Source organism: Lineus longissimus, chromosome 3 (assembly GCF_910592395.1).
Source record: "Lineus longissimus chromosome 3, tnLinLong1.2, whole genome shotgun sequence".
NCBI classification, from domain to species: domain Eukaryota; kingdom Metazoa; phylum Nemertea; class Pilidiophora; order Heteronemertea; family Lineidae; genus Lineus; species Lineus longissimus.
The window spans coordinates 3,259,185-3,282,002 of NC_088310.1; the positions used below are offsets into that span (position 1 = coordinate 3,259,185).

At 42.1% G+C, this 22,818-nt stretch overlaps 4 protein-coding genes across 4 annotated transcripts; all 4 read right to left on the reverse strand.

Annotated features, from left to right (window-relative positions):
• Window positions 1–2: 2 nt before the first annotated feature.
• On the reverse strand, window positions 3–3,624 carry LOC135485392 (molybdenum cofactor biosynthesis protein 1-like). Its single transcript, XM_064767374.1, has 10 exons — window positions 3,490–3,624; window positions 3,166–3,301; window positions 2,712–2,879; window positions 2,165–2,397; window positions 1,838–1,909; window positions 1,396–1,548; window positions 1,157–1,267; window positions 824–944; window positions 531–599; window positions 3–141 (listed from the first exon to the last, which is right to left on the reverse strand). The coding sequence occupies exons 3-9, from the start codon at window positions 2,866–2,868 to the stop codon at window positions 544–546; spliced, it is 903 nt and encodes a 300-aa protein (XP_064623444.1). The 5' UTR covers window positions 2,869–2,879; window positions 3,166–3,301; window positions 3,490–3,624; the 3' UTR covers window positions 3–141; window positions 531–543.
• Window positions 3,625–7,746: 4,122 nt separating this feature from the next.
• Window positions 7,747–13,977, reverse strand: LOC135484926 (dehydrogenase/reductase SDR family member 11-like). Its single transcript, XM_064766632.1, has 2 exons — window positions 13,273–13,977; window positions 7,747–9,485 (listed from the first exon to the last, which is right to left on the reverse strand). Exons 1-2 carry the CDS (start codon window positions 13,670–13,672, stop codon window positions 9,034–9,036), a joined length of 852 nt encoding a protein of 283 aa, XP_064622702.1. The 5' UTR covers window positions 13,673–13,977; the 3' UTR covers window positions 7,747–9,033.
• Window positions 13,978–15,382: 1,405 nt separating this feature from the next.
• Window positions 15,383–16,009, reverse strand: LOC135484599 (sperm-specific protein PHI-2B-like). Its single transcript, XM_064766234.1, has one exon. The coding sequence runs from the start codon at window positions 16,007–16,009 to the stop codon at window positions 15,383–15,385; it is 627 nt and encodes a 208-aa protein (XP_064622304.1).
• Window positions 16,010–19,420: 3,411 nt separating this feature from the next.
• Window positions 19,421–19,867, reverse strand: LOC135484600 (thyroxine 5-deiodinase-like). The gene has a single exon (XM_064766235.1). The coding sequence runs from the start codon at window positions 19,865–19,867 to the stop codon at window positions 19,421–19,423; it is 447 nt and encodes a 148-aa protein (XP_064622305.1).
• Window positions 19,868–22,818: the final 2,951 nt, after the last annotated feature.

Consider the following 22,818-nt stretch of genomic DNA (forward strand, 5'->3'; position numbering starts at 1 on the left):
CACTGTCGGAGAAAACCTTTTGTCGTGCTTGAGTGATGTTATCTTGGATCTTGTGTTGATTTTGTGCTTGTCTTGAACGACGTTTGGCTCCTTCTTTAATTTGTATTTGGCAAGTTTTTTCTTCCAGCAAGAAGATCCTGCCTGCAAAGATAAGCGTTGGTTTGTTTGTATAGGTTGGAAAGATTCAAGAGGGAGTTCAGACACACAGTAGGTATAGTACTCGGCTCACAATCAGGAGGTACTGGGTTGGACTCTGGGAAGGATAACCACTGCTTCATCTCCGTGTCCTTGAGCAAGACACCAAACCCTAAATTGCTTCATCATGTCAACGAGACACAAAACAGGTTCCTCATTCATATATCCAAAGGCCTATGCCAGGACAACAATTGACCCCATCCAAGTAGATAGTAGCTTGACGTATTTCGTAAATTCCCTCAATTTGCGATTTGGATTTTAAAAATTTCTAGTCACTTAAATTCAGCCTATTTATTAAAGGCCTTGTAACTGCCCCTGACATATATAATACATACTGGAATGGTCTAGTCACCCACCAATGAGGATCATTGGACGGTTCTTCATCTTTGCAAGGTTGAACATGCCTGAAATAGAAGTTGTCATAATCATGGATTTGTCTGCTTTTTGCTGATAAGAACTAGTATTTTATGCCAATTGTGGTTACATGTATAAGTCGAGTGACACAAGATTTCAGCATCATACTTCAACTACTATATCACTTGTCTCCCTGAAGAAGCCAGTCACATTTCCTGCATCATAATGGCAATGAACCAGAACCTGCAGCAATCTGCAGAGAGATGTATCGTACCTGCGTGCTGTTTCTTCTTCCTTTTGACAGCAGCTCCAATGACCTCCAGAAGGTCATCCTCGGATATCCCTGACCTTAGCGCATCTCTCAAGGACACTTCATTAGCACCAAATAAACAAACCTGAAGAAGACAAAAGGTATCAGTTGTAGAATGACCTAAAAGAACTATTTAAACGGCCACATTTTCTGACGATAATCTGGACACTAGAAATCAATGCTGGGCCATCAAAATTGTGAACTTTCCATATTCAGCCACAGCATTTACATTTATCACCACCAATCTACGTAAGAAGATTGCTCTACCAGCCTACTTTGCCAACTATGATGACTTGCCTTCAGATTTCCATCTGCAGTCATTCTCAGACGGTTGCATCCACCACAGAAGTGTTCACTCATGGATGTGATGAACCCAACTTGACCTTTAAATCCAGGAACTTTGTACGCCTGTGGAGAGAAGGAACAAAATCATTATCTCCCACATTATTTTTATCAGTTGGACTATCTGTATTACATGTGGTGCCATACTATCAGGCAACTGAAGGGAGATGAATGAAGAATCCAGCATCACCCACCTTTGATGTATCTGACACATCATCAGTCAATTTATCAAATTCTGGCCATCTCTCTCTGATAACTGTCAGCATATCACGGTATGTCATCATCTTGTTATGGTTCCATTTATTCCCATCGAATGGCATGTACTCGATAAACCGAATGTCTAAATTCTGGAAAATAATATCGAAAATGATCTCACAATTAAAATTGGTTATCAGAATCATCTTCTGCAATAACAGCTCTTTGAAATTTGGTTGTTCATTGGAATATTTTAGTTTGCCAAGATATGTCAAAGTGGGTCCGATGTTGCACATAGTGAAAACTGCTGCACCTCAGGTTAGACACATGAGGAAGAACCTGGCCAGGTCACATCTGTATCCCTATAGTCAGAACCTAACCAGAGCATAAAGGGCTACCTTTGTCACGACCAGAGCTTCATTCATATCAAAGTAGGCATACCTTATTTTCGGTCATTGCTACAAAATCACAGATTTCTTCTTCATTCCTTCCCCTCATCACAACACAGTTGACCTGAAATAAACCATGATAATATATCATACACAAACAACCAGGCACTATAGGTTAAAATATCAAGTTATTTACAACAGGATATGCATTTTTCACATTTCCTTGGCAACCCAAGGCAAATCTAGGTTCATATTTTAATTTCAATCAAAATTAAAGTAGAGCGGGCCCAGTTTTTTAAAAGTCTTAGAAAGAATGGGAAAAGTCCTCAGTATGGTTTTGAAAGGCGGCTTAAAATAAAACAAAGAAGGTCATTCTAACCTTGACAGGATCATAACCCAACTCTAGTGCCCTATCCATGCCTTCTATCACCTGACGCCATCCTTTCCTGCGGGTAATAAACTCAAACTTGGCCGGTATCAGCGTATCAAGGCTGATGTTAAGATGAGTAAGACCTGCTTCCTGAAGCTTTGGCAATTTTCTGGCTAAGGTTACACCGTTGGTTGTCATGGCAATGGACTGGAGGCCATCACTGCGAAGTTTGTTCATCTCACCTAGAGAAGTAAAAGACAAATGAGCTGTGTTGAGATGATAACAATAAGAACATTTTCAACTTCAAGTTTAAAACAAAGAGTAAAAATGAGTGAACTTTCGTGTCCAATTTATGTCCATGTATCTAACAGCCGTGCACTCTCAGCTAACAAAATTCGATCGCCACAGACTAAGAGTGAGTAACCGCCGAGCGCATAACAGAGAAATGAGAAAATCATTTGGTTTCCAAGATTTTGGGCATAAGGGAAATCTGCACAATAACATTGGTATGGCCTTAGAGTCACAAAGAGTAAGAGATTTCTCAACTGGAACTTACCAATAAGATCTATAAGATCTGCTCGCACCAAGGGTTCCCCACCAGTCAATCTGATCTTTGTAATACCCTCTTTTACAAACAGCTTAGTAATGGTGAGTATTTCTTCAAAGGAGAGAAGTTTTTTCTTTGGTGTCAAGTCCACACCATCTTCTGGCATACAGTATTGGCCTGGAGAAATAAAAGATAAGCAATGCTATTCAGGATGAGTATGTTTATACTTTCCAATTGTAAATACTTCAAAGTACTTGTACTGCAAAAATTTCAAGTGAAATTAACTCTGGACTTATTGGATACTGAAGCCAAGTTGGGAAGACAACTTCCAAGTTCAAAAAAAAATGTGCACTGTCTTTCCATGCGGACAGAATGGAGGGCATTGCAATTCATACAGATGATTTCTACTTCTGTTACCGGCATCGGCATTGATTATAGGTTTGCTAAAAAATTAATCACTTACATCTTAAATTACATCTCTCCGTCAGAGAAATGCGGAGGTAGGTATGCTGTCTACCAAATGTATCGGACAAAAAATCTGAAAATGGTTTCAGTTCTCCTTCCTGAAATATCCTCTTTTGTAATGGACTGGGTGTTTTCTGAAATCAAGAATGAATGTTCATTCAATTGCTAACTATAAAGCTGTACTAATAATAGGGCTCCGATTTAACCAAGGCCACTGTGCCAGATACGCTACAGTGAATCTAAATCTGTGAGTGAATCTCATAATCGACATCTGCACTTTTTAGATTTACTTCAATTTACAATCTATAGCAGGATAACTCACTTCTTCGATCGGATCACTAATAGGAACTGAAGACAGTTGTATCTTTGATACATCTTTTATTTGACTGCAATGTCTTTTTAGCTGAGAAAACTTTGATTTTGTTAGAGAAAATCTAAAATTATGCAGCCTAAAGGCCGCCATCTTGACTATGCTGGTATGTCACATGGTAGTCACGTGACAAGAGTTTCGAACTAACCCAACCCGAACCTTAGAGTAAGCCCGAACGAACCCATCCAGCCTGATGGGAATCATTGGTTTTATGGGACAACACCGGTGATTATTTGCAATGCATTTTCTATTAAACTTAAAAATCTGCCAAAAATAGGAAACCGTGTTTTTTTACAAACCGCCACAAGGGGTTAATATCCAAGGTCTGGGACATCCCTCACTGCAATGGCGTATAGGGTTCACCACGAAAATCTAGAGAAAATCCTATTTTTGTAAAACAGTTCTCAGATTCTCACTTTCCAAGCTGCTTGTCTCCAGAAATGAAGCCCTTACTGGTGCTGCCCTCCTGAAAATACCCGGGGGACCATAGAACTGAAATCAATATTTTATGAAAGATTGAATACTACTCTATAATTCAAATCAATATTTATCTTGATTACCTTGGTATTAACCCACGCCATCCCAGGGTCAACTTTTTGTTTTTATTCTTCAATAATTTGACGCCCATACCGATGTAGGTGTCACTGGTGTTGTGCCTTATACGCCGCCTCTCGATATTTCAAACGAGGTAGGAGTATAGCAAAAACCTGATCTCAGGATGTAGCACATCCTAGGGAAGAAGCGAACATTAACCCCTGATTTCCTCAGGATGGAACTAACCCGGACAGTCGGGACCAACACGAAAAAACGCGATTGTTCCTTTGTCACGCTTTATCCTGATTGCTCATATCACACGATTTTGTAAATCCACACAACTGTGATTGCCGAATCACACGAGGTCATGGGAATGATTAATCCGGTTTGCCGTCCGTGAGATTTAAAAAGATGATGAGGCTTCATTATTCACTATCGGTTTACAGCCTGATTTACTGGTCAAAACACGTGATTGCTATTGCTTACAACTATATTGCCACAGGGACCTGGGTGTTCACACTTCATGTAGGATAAAGAGGACCCTAGGACTTGGAATCAAAAAGAAAATCCTTGGGCGGTCTTATCAGAATCGTGTATTGACACGTTGAAGTTGCTCAATTTCATGTAGTTGGGGACCGGTGGGATTCGAACCAGCGCAAAAAGAAAAACTAATCGGGTCAGCGCCTCAGACCACTGAGCTACCGAAGTACAGTTGGAATAATGGGAGCGTTAGCCGGTACATATTCAGCACGGGGGGTGAGCGCGCTGCTTGTATACAGCTCCTCTGCCGGTTGGCTATCCATACTACATAGTACGCACATGAAACATCCCCACAGGAGTAATCTCACCGTGAGGCGTAGGCAGGGTGCTTGCTGTCTCAAATCGGAGGTTAGAGCGGAGAGGCCAGGTGCTCGGTGACTCAGCTCGGTGATTTTGGATCACATGGTGTCTCACATCGGATCGGAGTAAGGGCAGTCTCATACCGGTGTAAAAGTAAAAAGTGTCCCCCCTAGAAAAGTGTCCGGGCCTATTGTATTCTGACAGATTATGGCATATGGTTCTATAGAGGCAATGACCGTCAATAGCTCAGCGCATAATAGAATCCTTTGTTCCCGGACATTTTATCCTAGGACATTTTAAACTTCTACACCGGCAGTCTCATAGCAGAAGGCAGGAATAGGTGATAAGTACTGTCATTTTCCAAGAGATGGCATTACAATCTGAATGAGGAACTGCAGTACCGGGCAGTTCCCCTGTAATTGAACAGCGTAGCGGATCGAAGCCTATTTTAATGGTCAAAGTCTCAGGTGCTTGCTAATTCGGTACAAATACAAAAAGTGCCCTAACTTTCAGGGTCAGTGCACGATCACCAGTATACGGAGACCCCATGAGATTTACGCTAACCAAAAATCAACTTAATTCTGCTACACTTAGGAAGGTTAGGCACTTAACGTGTACTCGGTTAACCCATGCCACCAAACACCTGCATTGTCTTCAATAACCTCACGGAGCTAAAGAACCAACACACTTGTAGGAAATTACATTCAATTAGGCATAGCAAATGTCCCAGGGGCATACAATAAGCCATCTTTGTTTTCGTGGACAAGTCCCATTCGAAACACGCACGGACTCACCCGGGATTCAACACAACCAAACCTTCTTTTCTAGCCAAAGAAATGTCCTCGATCACGTTTTCACATGCGCTGTCCCTGACGCATACATCCTCCACCTTTTTAGTCATAATTACGACAATTATGAAAATTGAACTACATGTATCATCTTCCGATCAGACCATGACGGACAGTCCGGGATCCGGGTATAATCCAGTGTAATTTTCATACTTCTCTGCCCCGACGCTAAATGGTTGACGCAGAACGTACGTCATAAGCATGAAGAGTGACGTTTTTATCCATCGAACACGGACACTTTCTAAATGATCGCGTGTTAGCGCAAGTGCTGCCGTAAGGATCCCCTGCCGTTGCTCCTCGGTTTATTCCGCCGAGTGTCCCGCGTATCAAAGAAGAGAAAAAAAACGCTGCATGGGAAAGAGCGCATTAGGATCCCTGACTCAGGTGGTAGTAGAATCGGCTGGTGACGAGCCAAAATAGCTCGTTCTGGCGACAACTCGTGGTTCGGGGATCTACAAGTGGCCGACTGGTAAAAAGTTGTTCTAAACAGCGAAGGAAACACAGGGTTTTGAAGCATGACCTTTATGTTAGCACTGAGCAATATGATATGTAGGCAAATACATCAGCTATGTGGCATTTAGCTTTTGCATAAAAGGATGAAGAGATGGGTACATTGACCCTCACCACATTTAAGAAGGAAAACTAGATGAACCCATTTCAATGCGAAATTAGCTCCTCCTTGCGCAAAATAATCTTTTCCAAGACTTAGAAAAATTAGTTTTAGTTGCCTAGTGGCAGATCGTCAAAATTGTGCTATGATGTAGAGGGCCAAGTCAGTTAACGTGACACACGTCAGCAAATGATAAAAATTCAAGATTAAGAAAGCATCAAGCTAGTTTATTAACAGTAGAAGAATTATCTTTTTGTTGTGAAAAGGTCAAGCAAATGATCATCGGGTGCACGTGTGACGTCAGAAAGGAGCATACGACAGCCTCTCTTTCAGGCTGACAATTACAGATGATGCTTTCACTCTGGTATAATATCTATATCGTCGAGGTTAGATCATTCTTTACGAAGCTTCATGATATTAAACTAAAGATGAATATCTCGGTATTAGAAATTGACTATAATAACGATTAAAATTCCCCATTGCATTGAGTGAGACCAAGAGGTGTCAAGTTGCATCTGATCTGAAGTAATCCCTTTGTGAATGCGATCTTGGCGATGGTAATAAGTATTCTGAGCGCGAGAAAATACAAATATATACATGTACACTTAACATCACAGTCAGTTTCTAAATATGACCCATCCATCATTGATGTCCATGCCAATGAGTACATATTCTTTTGTGAGGTGAATGAGTGCAGATGACTCTTTCTATTATCACATTAAACCTTTATCGGCATCGTCAATGGACATTTTTGTGGATTATTCTTTACAATTTTCCTGGAATATACTTGTAGTCATCACGCATGTCTGCTTCTGATTAATCTGCTGATACTAAGTTGAAATTTGTTGATATCAAGTTTAAATCTCGATTCTACGTTGAAACCTGTTGATAACAAGCTGAAATCAGCATATATTGTTTGAATCTGTTGATACCTGGCTGAAATCTGTTCATACCATTTTAGTTGAAATCGGTTCGTTGACATCAAGCTGATATCTGTTGATACCTGGCTGAAATCTGCTGATACCATCTTAGTTGAAATCGGTTCGTTGACATCAAGCTGATAGCTGTTGATACCTGGCTGAAATCTGTTGATACCATCTTAGTTGAAATCGCTTGACATCAAGCTGAAATCTGTTGATACCTTGAAATCGGTTAATACCTCGCTGAAATGTCTTGATAGCAAGTTGGTTACTCTGATAATACCAAGCTGAAAGCTGGTGATACCACCCTATAGTAGCCTATAATTGAGAACTGTTGCCAAGTTATCTTATGTATGTTGATACTGATTGAAAATTGTTGATGCCGACTTCGAATATTGCAGAAAAAACGAAGGGGTAGGCATGTGATATCAGGAACAAAGGACAACATCTTCGGTTGCGCAATTTATTGAAGTTTGTGATAATTTCTAACATGAAGTATATACATGTATATGAATATACAGGAGGATGTTTTCAAAGTGCACCAGAATATTGAAATCGTTCATACCAAAATGTGTAAATGCTCAGTTTTAAACATTTCTGTGACACCTCAACTCGTCGACTGCATGGGTGACGTTACAAGGACACCGAGTTCAATGTACATGTAGTTTTTCTTTCAAAAATTGCCAACGATAGAACCCATCCAGAGGTTTTTAAATGATAACGGAAACATAAAAATTACCACGGATGAGATTTGTCGCTTTTAGTTTTTACCGCTGGGAGTGAAGTTGGCGAAACATTGCCCGTAAACCAGATGCCTACTGAGGTAGGACGGTCATATAGTTCAAATACATGTACTGTAGACTCGGTTATAAGAGATCTGTACTTCTCACATTCTCAAAACAGTCGAGTCTGCAGTCTTATAACGTTAGATTAATCCATACAATGAATGTGCAAAATATATTTACATGATGATAACAATCGCTCGTATCACACCCGCTGGAGACTAAAATCTGTCATGGTCATTTATAATCTTATTGATATTTCCCTCTAGTACAACAATGATCCTTTGTCGTGGCAGAACATCAAAAATCCGTCATGGTCACAGCATTATTTCTCTGAGCGAACATTCTTGAAGACAGTAAGGTAAAATTGGGCTGTGGGAAAGCTAGCCGATGCGAAAGCTATCCATAGAGAAGAAATGCCAAGGACTAGCCTCTCCACTTCCAATCCATGGCTATACCTTATGACCTTCCTTTACACCAAGCCAGTGCTTGGAATAATCAAGTTTCGGTAAACTTTATGATTACTCCAAGATCTATGCAGTTGCACCCAGAAGTATTTAGAAGAAAAAGACCATCCACTCTGGTAAGAAGTTACAATGATTTCACTCGTAAAATCAAGTATGTCAAATTTCTGTCATGGTTATAAAATTTCACTCGTAAGATAATGTTCCAACGTAAGTATAAAATATGTTAATACATTTTTAAAGGTCATGGATAAACGTCTTGGCAGTCTATAAAACAATGATAAAAGAGCCAACCCGTATATGTGATGATGCATTTGAAACATATTGCAAATTGTACATGTACACAACAAATTCCACAAATAGTTGCGATGGCTAGTGCCATTAAGGATGTGATGCCCTGCGGAACAACAATTTTAGTCCGTGAGAGGGGTGAGGCAGGTTGAACCGCCCCTAAAGCAACACAAAGATAGTGTCTCTCGCCTGTCACCCCATCCCTCTTCATACAGGCTTCATCATTATGTCGTGGACTTGCACATGTTTCGGGGTGCCTAAAATATATATACAAGCGTCTGCAACATCCTTGGGTTCCATATAGTCAACATTCTTATAAATAGCGTCCGCAATGTGGGTGGTGCCGTGAGGCTTGTGCATAGTATACAGAAAATTAGTTTTGACGATTTCGGGACTAATGCTGGAGATTCGGATTCTGGACTTCAATTCTTGCAGTTCGTTTTTGACGCCTTCGATCAGTGCCGTGACGGCGTGTTTGGTGGCAGTGTAAAAGTGGTGTTGCTTTGCGTTGATGACTTTGTAGCCACATATACTGTTTATCATGATAATCTGGCCGTCATCCACCTCATTCTTTCTCATCTGATTGACTGCCTCCCGGGTACACACGCAGTAGGCGATCACGTTAACGTCCATCATGTCACGCCACTCCGACGTCTTCCCTGCAACGACAAAGGACAGAGATATCGTCAGGATGCATGTATTTTTGTTGAAAATCAAAGCTGACAATGACATACATGTACATATAAATAAAAAGACAGGCTGTAACATTCTGACAAATATGCAAGCTTAAAGCAAACAATCCAAAAATATATTAATGTAAATATTAGCGGCCTATACATGTGCACAGCCAATGTATAAAATGGATGAACAACTACAAAACTATAAGTCTTCAGAAAGAAAACCTGTACGATTCACCATGTCAAAATGACAAAGCACTTGTCGTCTGGAGTCCCAGGGGGAAAAACTAGGGCAGCGCAGGGGATTACCCCAAGATGGCGATTATCCACCTTACTCTCTCCCTAAAGATAATACACCATATAAACAGACACGAGGGAACCTTCCCTTTTTGGGACCTGTCCAAATACCCGCTATTGTAAGGCAAATCATCCTCTTTGTATTTGAGCCGTTCTTGAAGGAGTTTATGGACGAGATAATTGAGCGTGTTGATCTGTGTTCTTGGTGATCAGTGGTTTGAATCATCCATGTATTCTCTTGATAAGCCTTTTTATATCCCCTGCCTGCTACACCTTCCAGCACAAGCAGTGACAAGGTGTTAAGGCTTAAAGCTGAACTGTAGCCGATTATTTATCAATTTGTACTAGTAACCTAAGTGACGTGGAACCCTGCAGGACGAGATTTTATTATACCCTCATTATAGAACTTTTTACAGCAACGTACACGATTGTAACCGAACAGCTTTTCCGGAACAAAAAACCTGCTTCACAGAAATGGAGCAATAATATATTAATGAAAACGTACTGTATCAAGAATTTCAAGCCCTGGTGGGCGAGAACTAACGAGAATGGGTTCTTGGAAACATAGATATCGTCAAATCGCCCGCCAGCATTACGGGTGCATGGCAGACGAGAAAGATCTATCGTGTTTTCCTGGTAAGTAATGGGTTGTCTGAGTGGAATACTGGTGATTTAGCGGTTTGTCAATTTCATTAAATAAGTGGCAGCTGATGGGTGTTGAGTGTTCCACGTAGGGGGAAGTCCTTTAAACTGGAGAAAGTAACATGGGGGTTATTTTTAGACAAATTATTGTCCGAAAAATCGGAGGTGAGTGGTGACAGGGTAGCGAGTACTCTGGAAAACTCTGACCTCTTTGAGGTTTTGCCATTTTTTCTATGACGAGACCAGTCTCACGATAACAATAATGGCAATAACATACTACCGTGCCACGAGCAATAAACATGGTAAAGGTATAGCCCCCAGCACCAGTTTTGGCAAGTTGCTACCATGATTGATGGGACTAATGATGGCAAAGACTCGCTATTTGGCTATTCATCATCATATCGGGCATCATTACTATGCATGCAAATCCACTCCTATTCAAGATTTATGAAAATATGATCAAAAAATCCCCAGCCATTCAGGCTAAAACATAGTGCAGCGCTGTGAGGGTGAACAGACCAATGATTGAAAAAAATATTCAACTTCAAAGCCAGACCGCGAAACCAGCATTGGTGTTTCATATTGTCCAACACAACAGAATTTTAGTCAATTATGCCGCGCAAATGTTTTATTCAGATATGATAATAGAAGCAGACGACAGAAGCATTTCCAGTGAGAAAGATGTTCACTTTTTGCCATATGTTGCAGACGTTGTTTTGAATGTGGACACGAGTGGTGACGTTCGCCAATTTTTGATTGGTTGCACCACACAGACGCAGGCATGCAGATTATATTCATTGTTGATATACTATATAAATGTTGTGTATTTTTTCCTCTGAGCTCTTTTATTCTTTCATGTCATGGAAGCAACCTGTCTCCTTTCTTGGCGGAATATGGGATCTGCATGTATATACATGCTCTCATGGAGGACTGTTGCGTTGATTTGTCACTTGAAAGCTGACAGTCCCTTCATGGTCAAGTTTGCCACCGTTCCTTTAACAGAGGGTTAACCACTCTGAAAGGTGGACTGAGTGACCTCACCAATCAATCACTCTGTGCTAATAAATTGTTTAATTTGTTTTGGTCGATAATGTTCAATGAACACCAAGAACCAACACGCGGTGAGGACTGGGGCCCCTGCACCAGGCAGAAAATCCGATCCTGCATTCATGGATCTTCGAGTATTGAGCGAACATGGACCGGAAGCTTGGTCGGGGTTCATGCATGATTTCTCTAAGGCCGGTTTGAGAAGGGGGGGGGCTGAAAGAAACGTAATCGCAAAGTATCAACTATTCAAGTCTATTTTAGGCAGGAGAAAGTGGCACAAAGTCACCGATAGATCTCACAGTACATCGACACTATTCACGCTGTAGGCTATATGAGGGACATTATAGTTATCGCTGAAATCAAACACAACCCAGATCGGTCACCTGAAGACTACCAGATTGACCGCCTATAGGTCCTGGCTACAATGATTTTAATCAAGACAGGACCAGAAGAGAATTGAACGTTTAAGTTTTCTCAACTTTATGTACTCAGTCCAGAAAAACTTAATCAGTTCTCCTCATAGATTTTCGACACAGACACGATGACAACAGGAAAGATTTACCTTCGACTTCGACGCTGTAAATTATTTATGATTTGGTGCCAATATTTTCTCTCTTATTTTGCTTTCCCCTGGAGCAACGTTACCCTGGATCTTTCATAAACGGATAACAAGCTTGAAAAAGGCTGTTAGCTTTGTATCGCGTTTACAGCCTATTTCATTTACTCAAAGACAATCTCACGTAAGATTTGTGAGACATCTCGTGCCGTATTCCAATGCAATTATTACCATATATGCGGCATATAGGCTTAGAAGATCCTCTTTGGCTTCACCAGAAAAAGTTAGAAATCCCTCATTAAAATCTCTCTCGACTAAGTACGAAGATACGAACGGTCTAGTACTGTGTCATCAAGTCGTGCTCATTCGTAACGACACCAGTCACCTTTAAGTACACAATTCGAATTTCGTGAGGCTTGCAAAACCTGCCCAATGACTTTTTGTCCAAGAAGTAGGCCAAGAGTCACAACCGCGAAGGAAGATGAACGGGCATGCCGACCATAACCGGTGGATTGCTGCACGAGTCGCGGAGTTCTCTGTTACAGGATGACATCGACCCTTTTTGACAGTGAAGCCTTTCAGATAACCTGCGAAGTAAGTCTTACAATCAGTCCATTTTTCTTGCATGTAGAAGACAAGAAACATTTTTGATGGGGCAAAAGAAAAAGCACATAGCGCATAACCTCGGGCAGGACCTCACCATAGTATGGGTTTCTTCCCCAGGGAATTACACCCATTCATGAACTTGAACATACGTTTCTAAAGCACTAAGCAAATATCCTTGTATCCATGAACAAAGGCAAAATATGCCAAAGAATGAATGCGTTCCAATTTACTACATGGTGGAAACTACTCCGGCATGCGGAGTCTTTGGAGATTCTGGCACTGTTGCATGGTAGGTAGTCCCTGCTAGCTATAAGTGGATTAGAACGCTGGATATGGATGGTCATGTATGATGACATTAAGAGCACAATGCATAAGACCAAGGCACTAGCCTCAAAATGGTCGACTACACAAAAGTGAGTTAAGTGAACTTAGTTGCGGCGAGATGTGGGTAGCGGCAGGCCTCTGGAAAATCCAGCGTCTCCTTCATTCATTGAGCACGAGGGAGGTTTGATACAAACTTCTCTGTATTTCTTATTAAGCAACTGAAAAAAAAACTAAACGAATGTGACAACGAAGAAAGGTCCGGCCAAAACTGAGACAAAGTTGCAACAATATACCCACCTGTTAAAAGAGGTGCATTATGAGATATCCCAGCTACATTGACGCATATGTCTACACCTCCCAAGACATCCTGAATGAACTGAAACATAGCCAATATCGCCTCCTCGTCTCTCAAATCACACGTATAAGGATGGAGTACTCCTTGATCACAGTCAGTGCTTGTGCATGCCTTAGTCGTGTCGTCAGGAGCAGGCGAATGGTCCAGCCCATTGTGACCAGAACATTGTCCGTCTTTTGACACAGTAAATTGAGAATACTCCTTATTGTTATGCAGTGGTTCCGTATCTTTATCACAACCGATAACCTTTAGTCCATTTTTAAGCAGTTCCAGCGTAATGGCTGCGCCTATTCCACTCCCAGCCCCGGTCACCAGCGCGACCCGTCCTCTCCAACGGTCCATACCTTGCACTCTGCCGTACACAACTCCAAACTACTCCGGGGCTATTGAATAAGTTTGGATAAGGATTTATGATAATACCCTCCACTATATCAAAAAGGTTGCATTGTTATCGAAGGTCACACTGGTACGTATAAGGCAAATTCCCCAAAGTAGGCTCAGTGTTCTATATATGTTTTTCTTCTGCTAATCTGCAGATATTGTCAAGAGAAGAATGGTCGAAATTGCCGGGAAATCCGAAAAGCAACCGGACGGAACGTTGTCCAGAACAGACTGACACAGAATGGAACGACGCGCATTGTAGTGACTGCATGGTGGTCTGGTCGAACCTAATCACCAATCACTCGCCCCGGATGCTTTTTCCAAGAAAAATCAATGGAACTACTTTCTGTAATCTTTTTTATTGTTTCTTATACAACTCAATCAGTGGCATCATTGATTAGTTTGTGAATGAGGGGTCATGTGATCACACAACCTTCTCAATTGGTTGTCGGGTGGAGCACCACGAGTCGAGTCAACAATCCAAGCTTGTCGTTTGGTGACCGAGCCAGCTGGCATATTCACATCAACAGGGTTGTTCATTTGTTTTCTGTTGACATAGCTGATTATTATTTACCATGTGCGTCTTTTCGCCATCCAGAGTAAACAGCACAGTTTAAAACAAAACGTATTGAAATACTGGCGCGTAATCCAATTTCACAAGGAGCAACCATGCAAAAGGCGCTCACTTGCAACTAAGCAGTGACTCGGCCGGGAGTCGCACACTCGAAAAGAGCTGGTGTAGGTACATGTATATATGAATGCATGCCCTCTCACTGAAGCTATAATTGTACCTGGGCAATAATAATATTGTACCACATTACCTTACATGTATTTGCACCGGGATAGGTGAATAGCTAAGTCACGTTTTCTTTCGTGTTAGCTGGATTGGTTATTTGGCAAATAACTCGATAAAAAATACCCCGCGGCTCGACATGGTTACTGTGCAGATTTTTCTCTGGGTCGATTCGAGATAACATTGATTTTCCATTGAGCGTTGCACTCATTGACCTAGCAAAAATACAAAATGACAACGTACATTGTATATCATTATCTGACAAGCGTAATCACTCGAGCCTCGTGAACGGGTTGGTCGAAGGTTCGAGGCAAGCGCCGAAGCTCTAGCTCGCATGAAAACTCTACGTGTCAGACATATGCGTGTTGATCCAGAGCGATCGAACCCCGGAACGGACCGGGAAAAGCACATCATCAAAAATGAATGATCATGAATTACCTTTGTTTTAAAATTCGGCCGGGCGACGCCTATGCCCTATGTTAGAGATACGGTGAACCTGGCTGCCCAATACGGTGATAGCTCTCCCCATCCCACGCTCATACAGAATTAATAGAGGGGACAACCGATTGAAAGGACTCCCACGGTCCTTGGTCTCCATCTGACGGATTGTAGTTGAACTATTAAAACTGTGATGCCGGAGTTTGCACATTGCTCCGGGACGTATTGGTCTGGTCGAGCCGTTGTAATATCTTGAAGAGGATGGTATTTCCAGGTGAATCTTTCATCAGACCGAGCCAACAAGGCATCGGGACATGTGGGCAGATTCTCAGAGAAAATAGTACACAAGCATTATCATGGGCAACACTTGATCGCTTTTTATTATTTGGGTTGGCCCTGATAAGGGCCGTTTTCGGTTAGCTGCTCTTCAGGCAAGATCTTCACCTCCTCTTGGCGGCTTTCTTCTTTGGAGATCTTTTGGCTCTCTTTGACTTTTGCTTGGCTGCCTTCTTCGCTGGTTTTCTTGCGGCTTTCTTTCTCGGGCTCTTAGCCTTCTTTGCTTTGGTAGCTTTCTTAGCAGCCTTCTTTGCCTTCTTGGGAGATTTCTTGGTCTTCTTAGCTTTCTTTGGAGTTTTCTTCCTTGGTTTCTTGGCAGTTTTCTTCGGGGACTTCGTCTTCTTGGGTGCCTTTCCAAGGCAAAAGCGACCGTTGGAACCGATGGCGGAGGATCTTTTGGGTCGGACAAGAACACCGGACGATAGTCCCTTAGCGAGTGCCAAACGGAGCATAGTTGGGAGTCTGGATTGAGCAATTCCCCTGTAGTTTGCCAAGATGTATTTGCCAATCGCCTGGCGGGATGAACCTCCACGCTCTTTCATTGCTTTCAAAGCTGCGACGACCATGTCCAGGGTTCCTGGATGAGCAGACTTTGATGCGGACTTTCTCTTTGGCGAACTGGCCCTTTTCTTTGGGGAAACAGCTCTCTTCTTGGGAGAGGGAGACCTTCTCTTGGGCGAGGGAGAGCGCCTCCTTGGGGACGGCGACCTTTTTCTCGGACTTCCTGCCATTTTCAATGAATGTGTTGAATCTCTAGATAAATCGATGCGAATAGCAAGTAAGTTGCGAATGATGACGGACTGTGCCGACGTAGATTTTGAGGATGCTGAAGACAATATTGCGGACCTCGGCGCAAGCACTTAGTGAATTTGGGGGGAGTTTTTGAAAAGGCTGCTCGCTGAAGAAATTTATTGTGTTAGTTATCAAAAGTAAGAGGACCGCTACGTGATGAGTTATCAACAGAATTGGACGGCTCATACATCATAGTTAGACATTGGATTTACCATTCATATGCCGTTGTAAAATATGCGAACACTCTTTCGATTATAGATATCTTATTCGTTGAAAAACAGCAATCGGTGGTACAAAATTATTGCAGGGTACGACCTCCGCCAATATGCGATTTACAAAAATATCCCGCTACAAAAAATTGAGAAGATGTTCTTAAAACATTTAGGAGGGTTTATTTAACACGAAAAATATTACTTTACAGTTCTTGTTGGGATAAGGACAGGGCTAGGACCGACGAAACTGTGAGAAGATAACACATCAAATTTCGGAATCGCTGATGCCAAGCCGTCTTAGCTAAGCGCAATACGATGCATTCCGCTATAACTAAAGACCTCGAAAGCTGCAGCTCTTTTCCCACTTAATTGGTCCGTTTCCTTTTTCCATGCTGACCCCAACCCAAACAAGAGGCTAATGGCTTAAAGGGCGAACTTATCCCGTATGGCCATGGGGGCGAACCTAATCCGATGCGGGGCACGTTCGCCTACTTAGGACAAAAAAAAAATTAACATTCAATTAGTCGGACAGGGTCCAGAAGTGTGTTCTATTTATAGCCAAGACCCATTGGTATCACACAGAGGCCATTTGGTTTCATTCATTTCAATATTGTGTGAAATATATGACCATTATTCTGAAAAGCAGGCGAACTAGCCCCGGTCTCCCCTATGTTCCGCTGAAGCAGATTAAAAATAGCTTACGATACATATCATTTTGCGTCGGGAGCAATGCTTGAGAGGACCATCAAACACAGTAGGCATATATAGCCTACGGTCAGTTTTGAGGAAAGCTAGAATTAAAAAACAAGATTCTATCATTTCATGACATTTATTACAAAATTGAACGAAATACTTTTACCTAAATACATTTATACTTAAAATGCACACTTATCATACTCTAAGTCTAAACTGTGTTTCAAAACAGAGGTATAGTCACCCAAAGTCTCCGGAAACATCGAGGAGGAACCACGCCCGATGGACGTTTCAGTCGCTTCCGTCATACTCACAGAAGAATGGAGGACATATCTCTGTCAAAGTTCACACGTCTAGCGAACTAGAGTTTATTGTCAAATGTAAAAATATGTTTAAAAACAAAACTTGGTTACCAGAGTCTTTCAATATTTCATTTACATTGAAAGACTCTGACTATACTATTGGTTATAAGGCCTATACTAAGTGAAAAGGTAAATAGAATTTTTACACACATTATAACAATTTCACCACCAATCAAGGGTTAACATCTGCTAACGAGGACATTCAAATTGTGTGAATTTTAGCCCTTGAAGCTTCGAGACGTATTAAATTGTCATGGAAAACTAAAATGTTACCTTTGTGCGTGATTTTATATCAAGCCATCTTCTTGATATAAATGCCCTGTTTGTGAAGTGACCGTCATCAAGATGCCATTAGCGCTAATGGAACTATGTTTGGCTTTATGATATAGGCCCCGGGAATTAGGCTACTGTAGGCCATTGGTCAGAAGTCGGTCAACATGTGTATATATCGTCGTTGACCACCATTGGTCAAAATTCGGTCAACTACCGTTAATTGCTATACAAGTGGCTATATCGAAATTCGGTCAAGTATTGACGTTCCTTATGGGCTTCGCAAAAAATTGACAGCTCACCGGCCGATTTTTCATCAATGGTGCTTTAACTCAAGTGGAATGTTTTATCGGTCAAGAGTAAACAACTTCATGGCTCAAATTCCTAGCTTACAAAGCCGTGAATATTTCAGGAGTACCTTCCCAGACCAACGAACAGCATTTGAGAGCTGTTGAACATTATGGATGCGCACACTTTTACCAGCAGTAACTTTTATTGGAATTATTTTTTACATGCTTGATGGCAACCATTGGACAAAGCATTCGACTTCGACAAAATTCAGAAATCATTATTTGGAAGACGTTGGCCCACGACGACAGATGAACGTGCGAGTGAAATTAATTCTTGCAATCGTGCACCCCAATTTGATATTTGACGATGTTATTTCTTAGGCCCATGTAATGACTAAGGTTGACCAAAAAAAGCTGTGCTGATCGTATTTCCTCGAAATAGATAAAACGCCCAAATGTTCTTCATCCGACCATGCGGCCTTTTCTTCAGTTACAGTCGAGTGTCAACGAATCGCATCGCATTCTCGCTTTGGCGATATAAAGGAAGTGACACAGGTTTTCACGACGGCTTCTACCCCTCTAACTATATTGTACACATGCTCCTGGTGTGTCTGAAACGATCAAAAGGGGAATGGTATAAGCAATGACTATTGATGACTCCGGTAACACTGTGTTTTTTGGACAAAAGAAGCTTTGTAAGAATGGAAAGATAAGACGGAAGACTGCGTTTACGAACAAAAGAAGCTTTGTAAGAATGGAAAGATAAGACGGAAGACTGCGTTTACGAACAAAAGAAGCTTTGTAAGAATGGAAAGATACGATGGAAGACTGCGTTTACGAACAAAAGAAGCTTTGTAAGAATGGAAAGATAAGGAGGAAGACTGCGTTTACGAAAAAAAGAAGCTAGATTAAGAATGGAAAGTTCAGACGGAAGACTGCAGTGTTCGTGAACAAAGGAAGCTTTTGAGCACTTTTTTAAGATCGAGGACGAAGATAAATTAATATGATGTAGGCTTATGCCGACGCATCGGGATTGTGCATCTGTCCTTCACTTTCTTGAAGGACTTGGGTTTGGGCACATCGCCGAAAAGGCAATAAATCGGCATGCAAAAACACTTATACGAACAACAACTGATGGGACTGCATAGAAACCGTCCCAGGTATCCGATTTAATGGCGTTTCGAGTGCACTTCTTCAACTATTGACGAAAACCAGGAGGTAAACATGTACCCTTGCAATCGGTGCATGTTTATCTCACCATTCTATGGACTAATTTTTTACCCCGATGGTCGGCTGAAAAAACAAGGTGGTCGAATGCCCTTTTTTCAGTTTCGGGTAGGCAAAACCACAATGATGATAATGGAAAATGCATTAGAACACTAGTTCAGTGCGTCACTTTGGCTTATTTATCATGCCAACCTAATAGTGTAGGCACACCCCAGGCCTGGAAAAGGCTATCGTCATTTAATATGTTGCTGACTCAAATTTCAAAAGTGAAAAAAGCGAACTCACAAGTGCTCTGTCTATTCCTCAGTTTCTGTAGTCGTCATCGAGACACCAACTTTGCAGTCACAAACTGTTTCCTCCTTGTCCTCATCGGCTGCCATGGGAATATTACGGTCAAACCACTGGCGGATTTCTGCAGGTTTGAAATAAAACGGCCCGACCCCGCCTTGGAACAACACTGTATTGTCCTTGATGATATAAATCCTACCGTTAGAACCCGCGTAAGCCCGCAAGCTTTCGTTTTCCATGGAATCAATATACATCTGGAAGGGAAAATCCAGTTGTGTAAGATGTTCCGTCGCCCGAACGCGGTCCTCAATCGAAATATGTGACGAAATATCGTACGTCCTATCACTGAATGTCCACTTGTCCGTCGGATGTGACTCCTCCGTATAGACCAGGACAAAATCGGCAATATGACTGAAATCATCTGATATGGATGTGAGAGTGCTCAGCCCCCGCATGAACGGGGGTCAGGAACAATTACCGAATATCAACACCATATAGCGACCGGGAGAGGCTATATCCAAAAGCCGGCGCCAGCGTCGCTGCACTGGAGAATAGATCCGAGTATTGGGCGCAGCTTGGCTGGTTTCCGCGACTCTCATCGCGTCACGGTAAAGCGTCTGTACCAGATGGATGAAACAGTCGGCGGTGAAAAAAGAATTCGCTTTCTCCATGGTGAATTCATTTGTGCCTCGCCTGCTTGCCAACTTAACGACTTTGTTGACGAATCGTCTTCGTATTGGTGGAATGATTTGGATTATTGTCAGAATAATCTTTGCAATCGTTAGTGCAACTAAAAGTGTTAGGAACTGTGTCAGAGCAAAGACACGGTTCAGGACCCGGGCAGGTCTCTGGACAACTTCGTGCGCGGCCATCCTGTATATATCAGGAGGTTTTAGCCAAATGGTTTTGATCCAACCTAGACATCCCGTTTTATACCCTGGGATAGATCCAATCCATGCACGTGCCTTGACATTTTGTGACCATCAACAGCAAACACTTATCCGCGCCGGCAATGAATGTGACGTCATCATTTCCGGGAACCTCGTCCCCTGATTAAGAGTGCGCATCCGAGGTACGTGATCTTTAACTTAATATATCACACAATATAACAAAGAAATGGTCTCCATGGTTCGTCTCGTATACACTGTTGTTATTTTTTTCGATAACTCCTTTCCGCACGAAATACAACCAAGAACATTATACGTGGTATAGACTCCCGGGGCAGTCCATTGCATCATCCTAATTGGATCTCATTATGGTGAGGGACGAGGCGGGTCCACTGTATCCGGAGTGTACAATAATGTGGAAGCCCCTTGCTTCTCTGCTGATGAAGACAATCTGCCCGGAAATTCTCTCTCTGTCAGTGTCAGCAACCTCTTTGCCCAACGCGAGGTATGATCAAAGCATGTGCATGTTGCGACCATCACTTGATTACCAAATGTATTGCATGTGCTGGCGCTGAGGGAAAGTGCGTTCATAGTGGAACCAGGCCTCACGGCACTTAAAATAGGCCACTTGATCTAGTTCTGTGCAAACAAACATGGTCGATTTGATATCTTCCGGCACGGGAAATACGTGAAATAGATGTCAACATTGGCGAGAAAACAAAAGGCAATTCGGTGACTCGGTTAACTTTGATAGTGAACTCTGACATCACTTTATTAACCTCGGATGATCACGACGGGCATCATTGCTGCTTGAAATTCACCGGGTGCAGTTGTTCCGAATGTCATGGAAAGATGACCAAGATAACTTAAATTATCTCCTGTCAATAATATTGAATATTATGGCTTGATATGATTAACACCTTTTTTGTTTAACCAGGTGTTGACTTTTTGACACAATTTTACCAATCTGCATGGCTCCATGCGAACACAATTCTGAAGTATACCGCAAGAGCAGGCCTTGTACCCAGGGGCATCCTGAGGGAATCAGGACTTAATGTTCGCTTCTCCGGCCCTGCAGACAAACGAACATTAACCCCCGATTTCCTCAGGATGACCCAGGGGCCGAATAATGGGTGGCGCATGATGTGAGGCGCCCCCCAGCCACCAACGATTTTTAGGGCGCCTGCCTCTCCCAAGCATGCAGCAACTACAATGTACATTTGGCGCATTACTGTCGGCTTATACCTTTATATATCACAACACAAAGGAGCTCGAGTGCCGTCTTCCTTTCGGCCTACGAATCTTATGAATTATTACTTTCGTCTGACGGCTATGGTCTCACCTCAAAACTCAACTATAGCTTCAAGTGAGGAAATTTCAAGATTTGAGGACTGTTCTAACAATCATACTCCGATGCAATTCGCGGAAGCGCCTGTTTACGCCAGTCGTCCCTTCTTTTGTCTGACATCCAAATAGTAGACAACTTCCCCCTTGGAGGTCGCTCTCTGGCCGTCATTTCGGCACTCACTTCGGAAAATAAAGTTAATTTATGTACATTTTGATGAATTTATACCGCATCAATACCGATATGGCATAAAATGTCCTTTTTCAGTGATATTCATAGACAAAGCAATTACAAACTTCTCTAGGAGGCTCTGTTCGCTTTAGGTTGTCCGAGGGTAACAAGGCGCCGCCCTCACAGAGGAATCGAGTCACCCAGTTTTACGTCGTTCGGTCAAGATCGGAAGCTTTCATTCATTTGTCGAATACTAATTGTGTCACCTATTTTTGTAGTGACGAATCGAAATTTCCGGTTGTTGAACTGCAGGTGATCCAACAACAAGCAAACAGTGACAGTGTGGCCATGGTTACAGCCGGTGCTGGGTAGAAGAGTCCGGGGAACAAAGAATTATATCTCAGCGCTATTTTGACAAACATGACCTCTATAGAACCATCTACAACATCATAATCCGTCAGAATTCGAATACATAGGACTGGACACTTTTTCCAGGGGGACATTTTCTCATTTTACAACGATAGTTCAATCCCGAACAGTCCCTCCTTCAGTTGCGAAGGTTATAGATTCTTGTCTTATGAATGTTTTCAGAAGTGATCAAATGTGATCAAAAGTACATGCAACTGTTTATACAGTTGGTATCCGATGGTCTTCGGAGAGCGAAATATAAATTGAGGTCCTAATAGCATTATGTGGAGACCTGTCACTGCTTTCTGGCGACGTTACCATTACGTTCTAACCTGACAGCGACCTGCTTCTCGATTAACTGGGTCTTATTAACCCACTTCCAGAAGAAGGTGTGAACTAGGTTATTTAGAATACGGTCACCGACATCAAATTCAATACGGTGACCGATTTCAATGTCTTTCATGTTGACGATGGGGTTGCATGGATTACATAACGCAAGTTTCTTCTCGAGTTCCGTCAAGGTTAATACTGCATTGGGGGCGAAAAAGTTGACAGTAGACAAGTCCGTCGAGGCAGAAACTAAATTGGATGAATC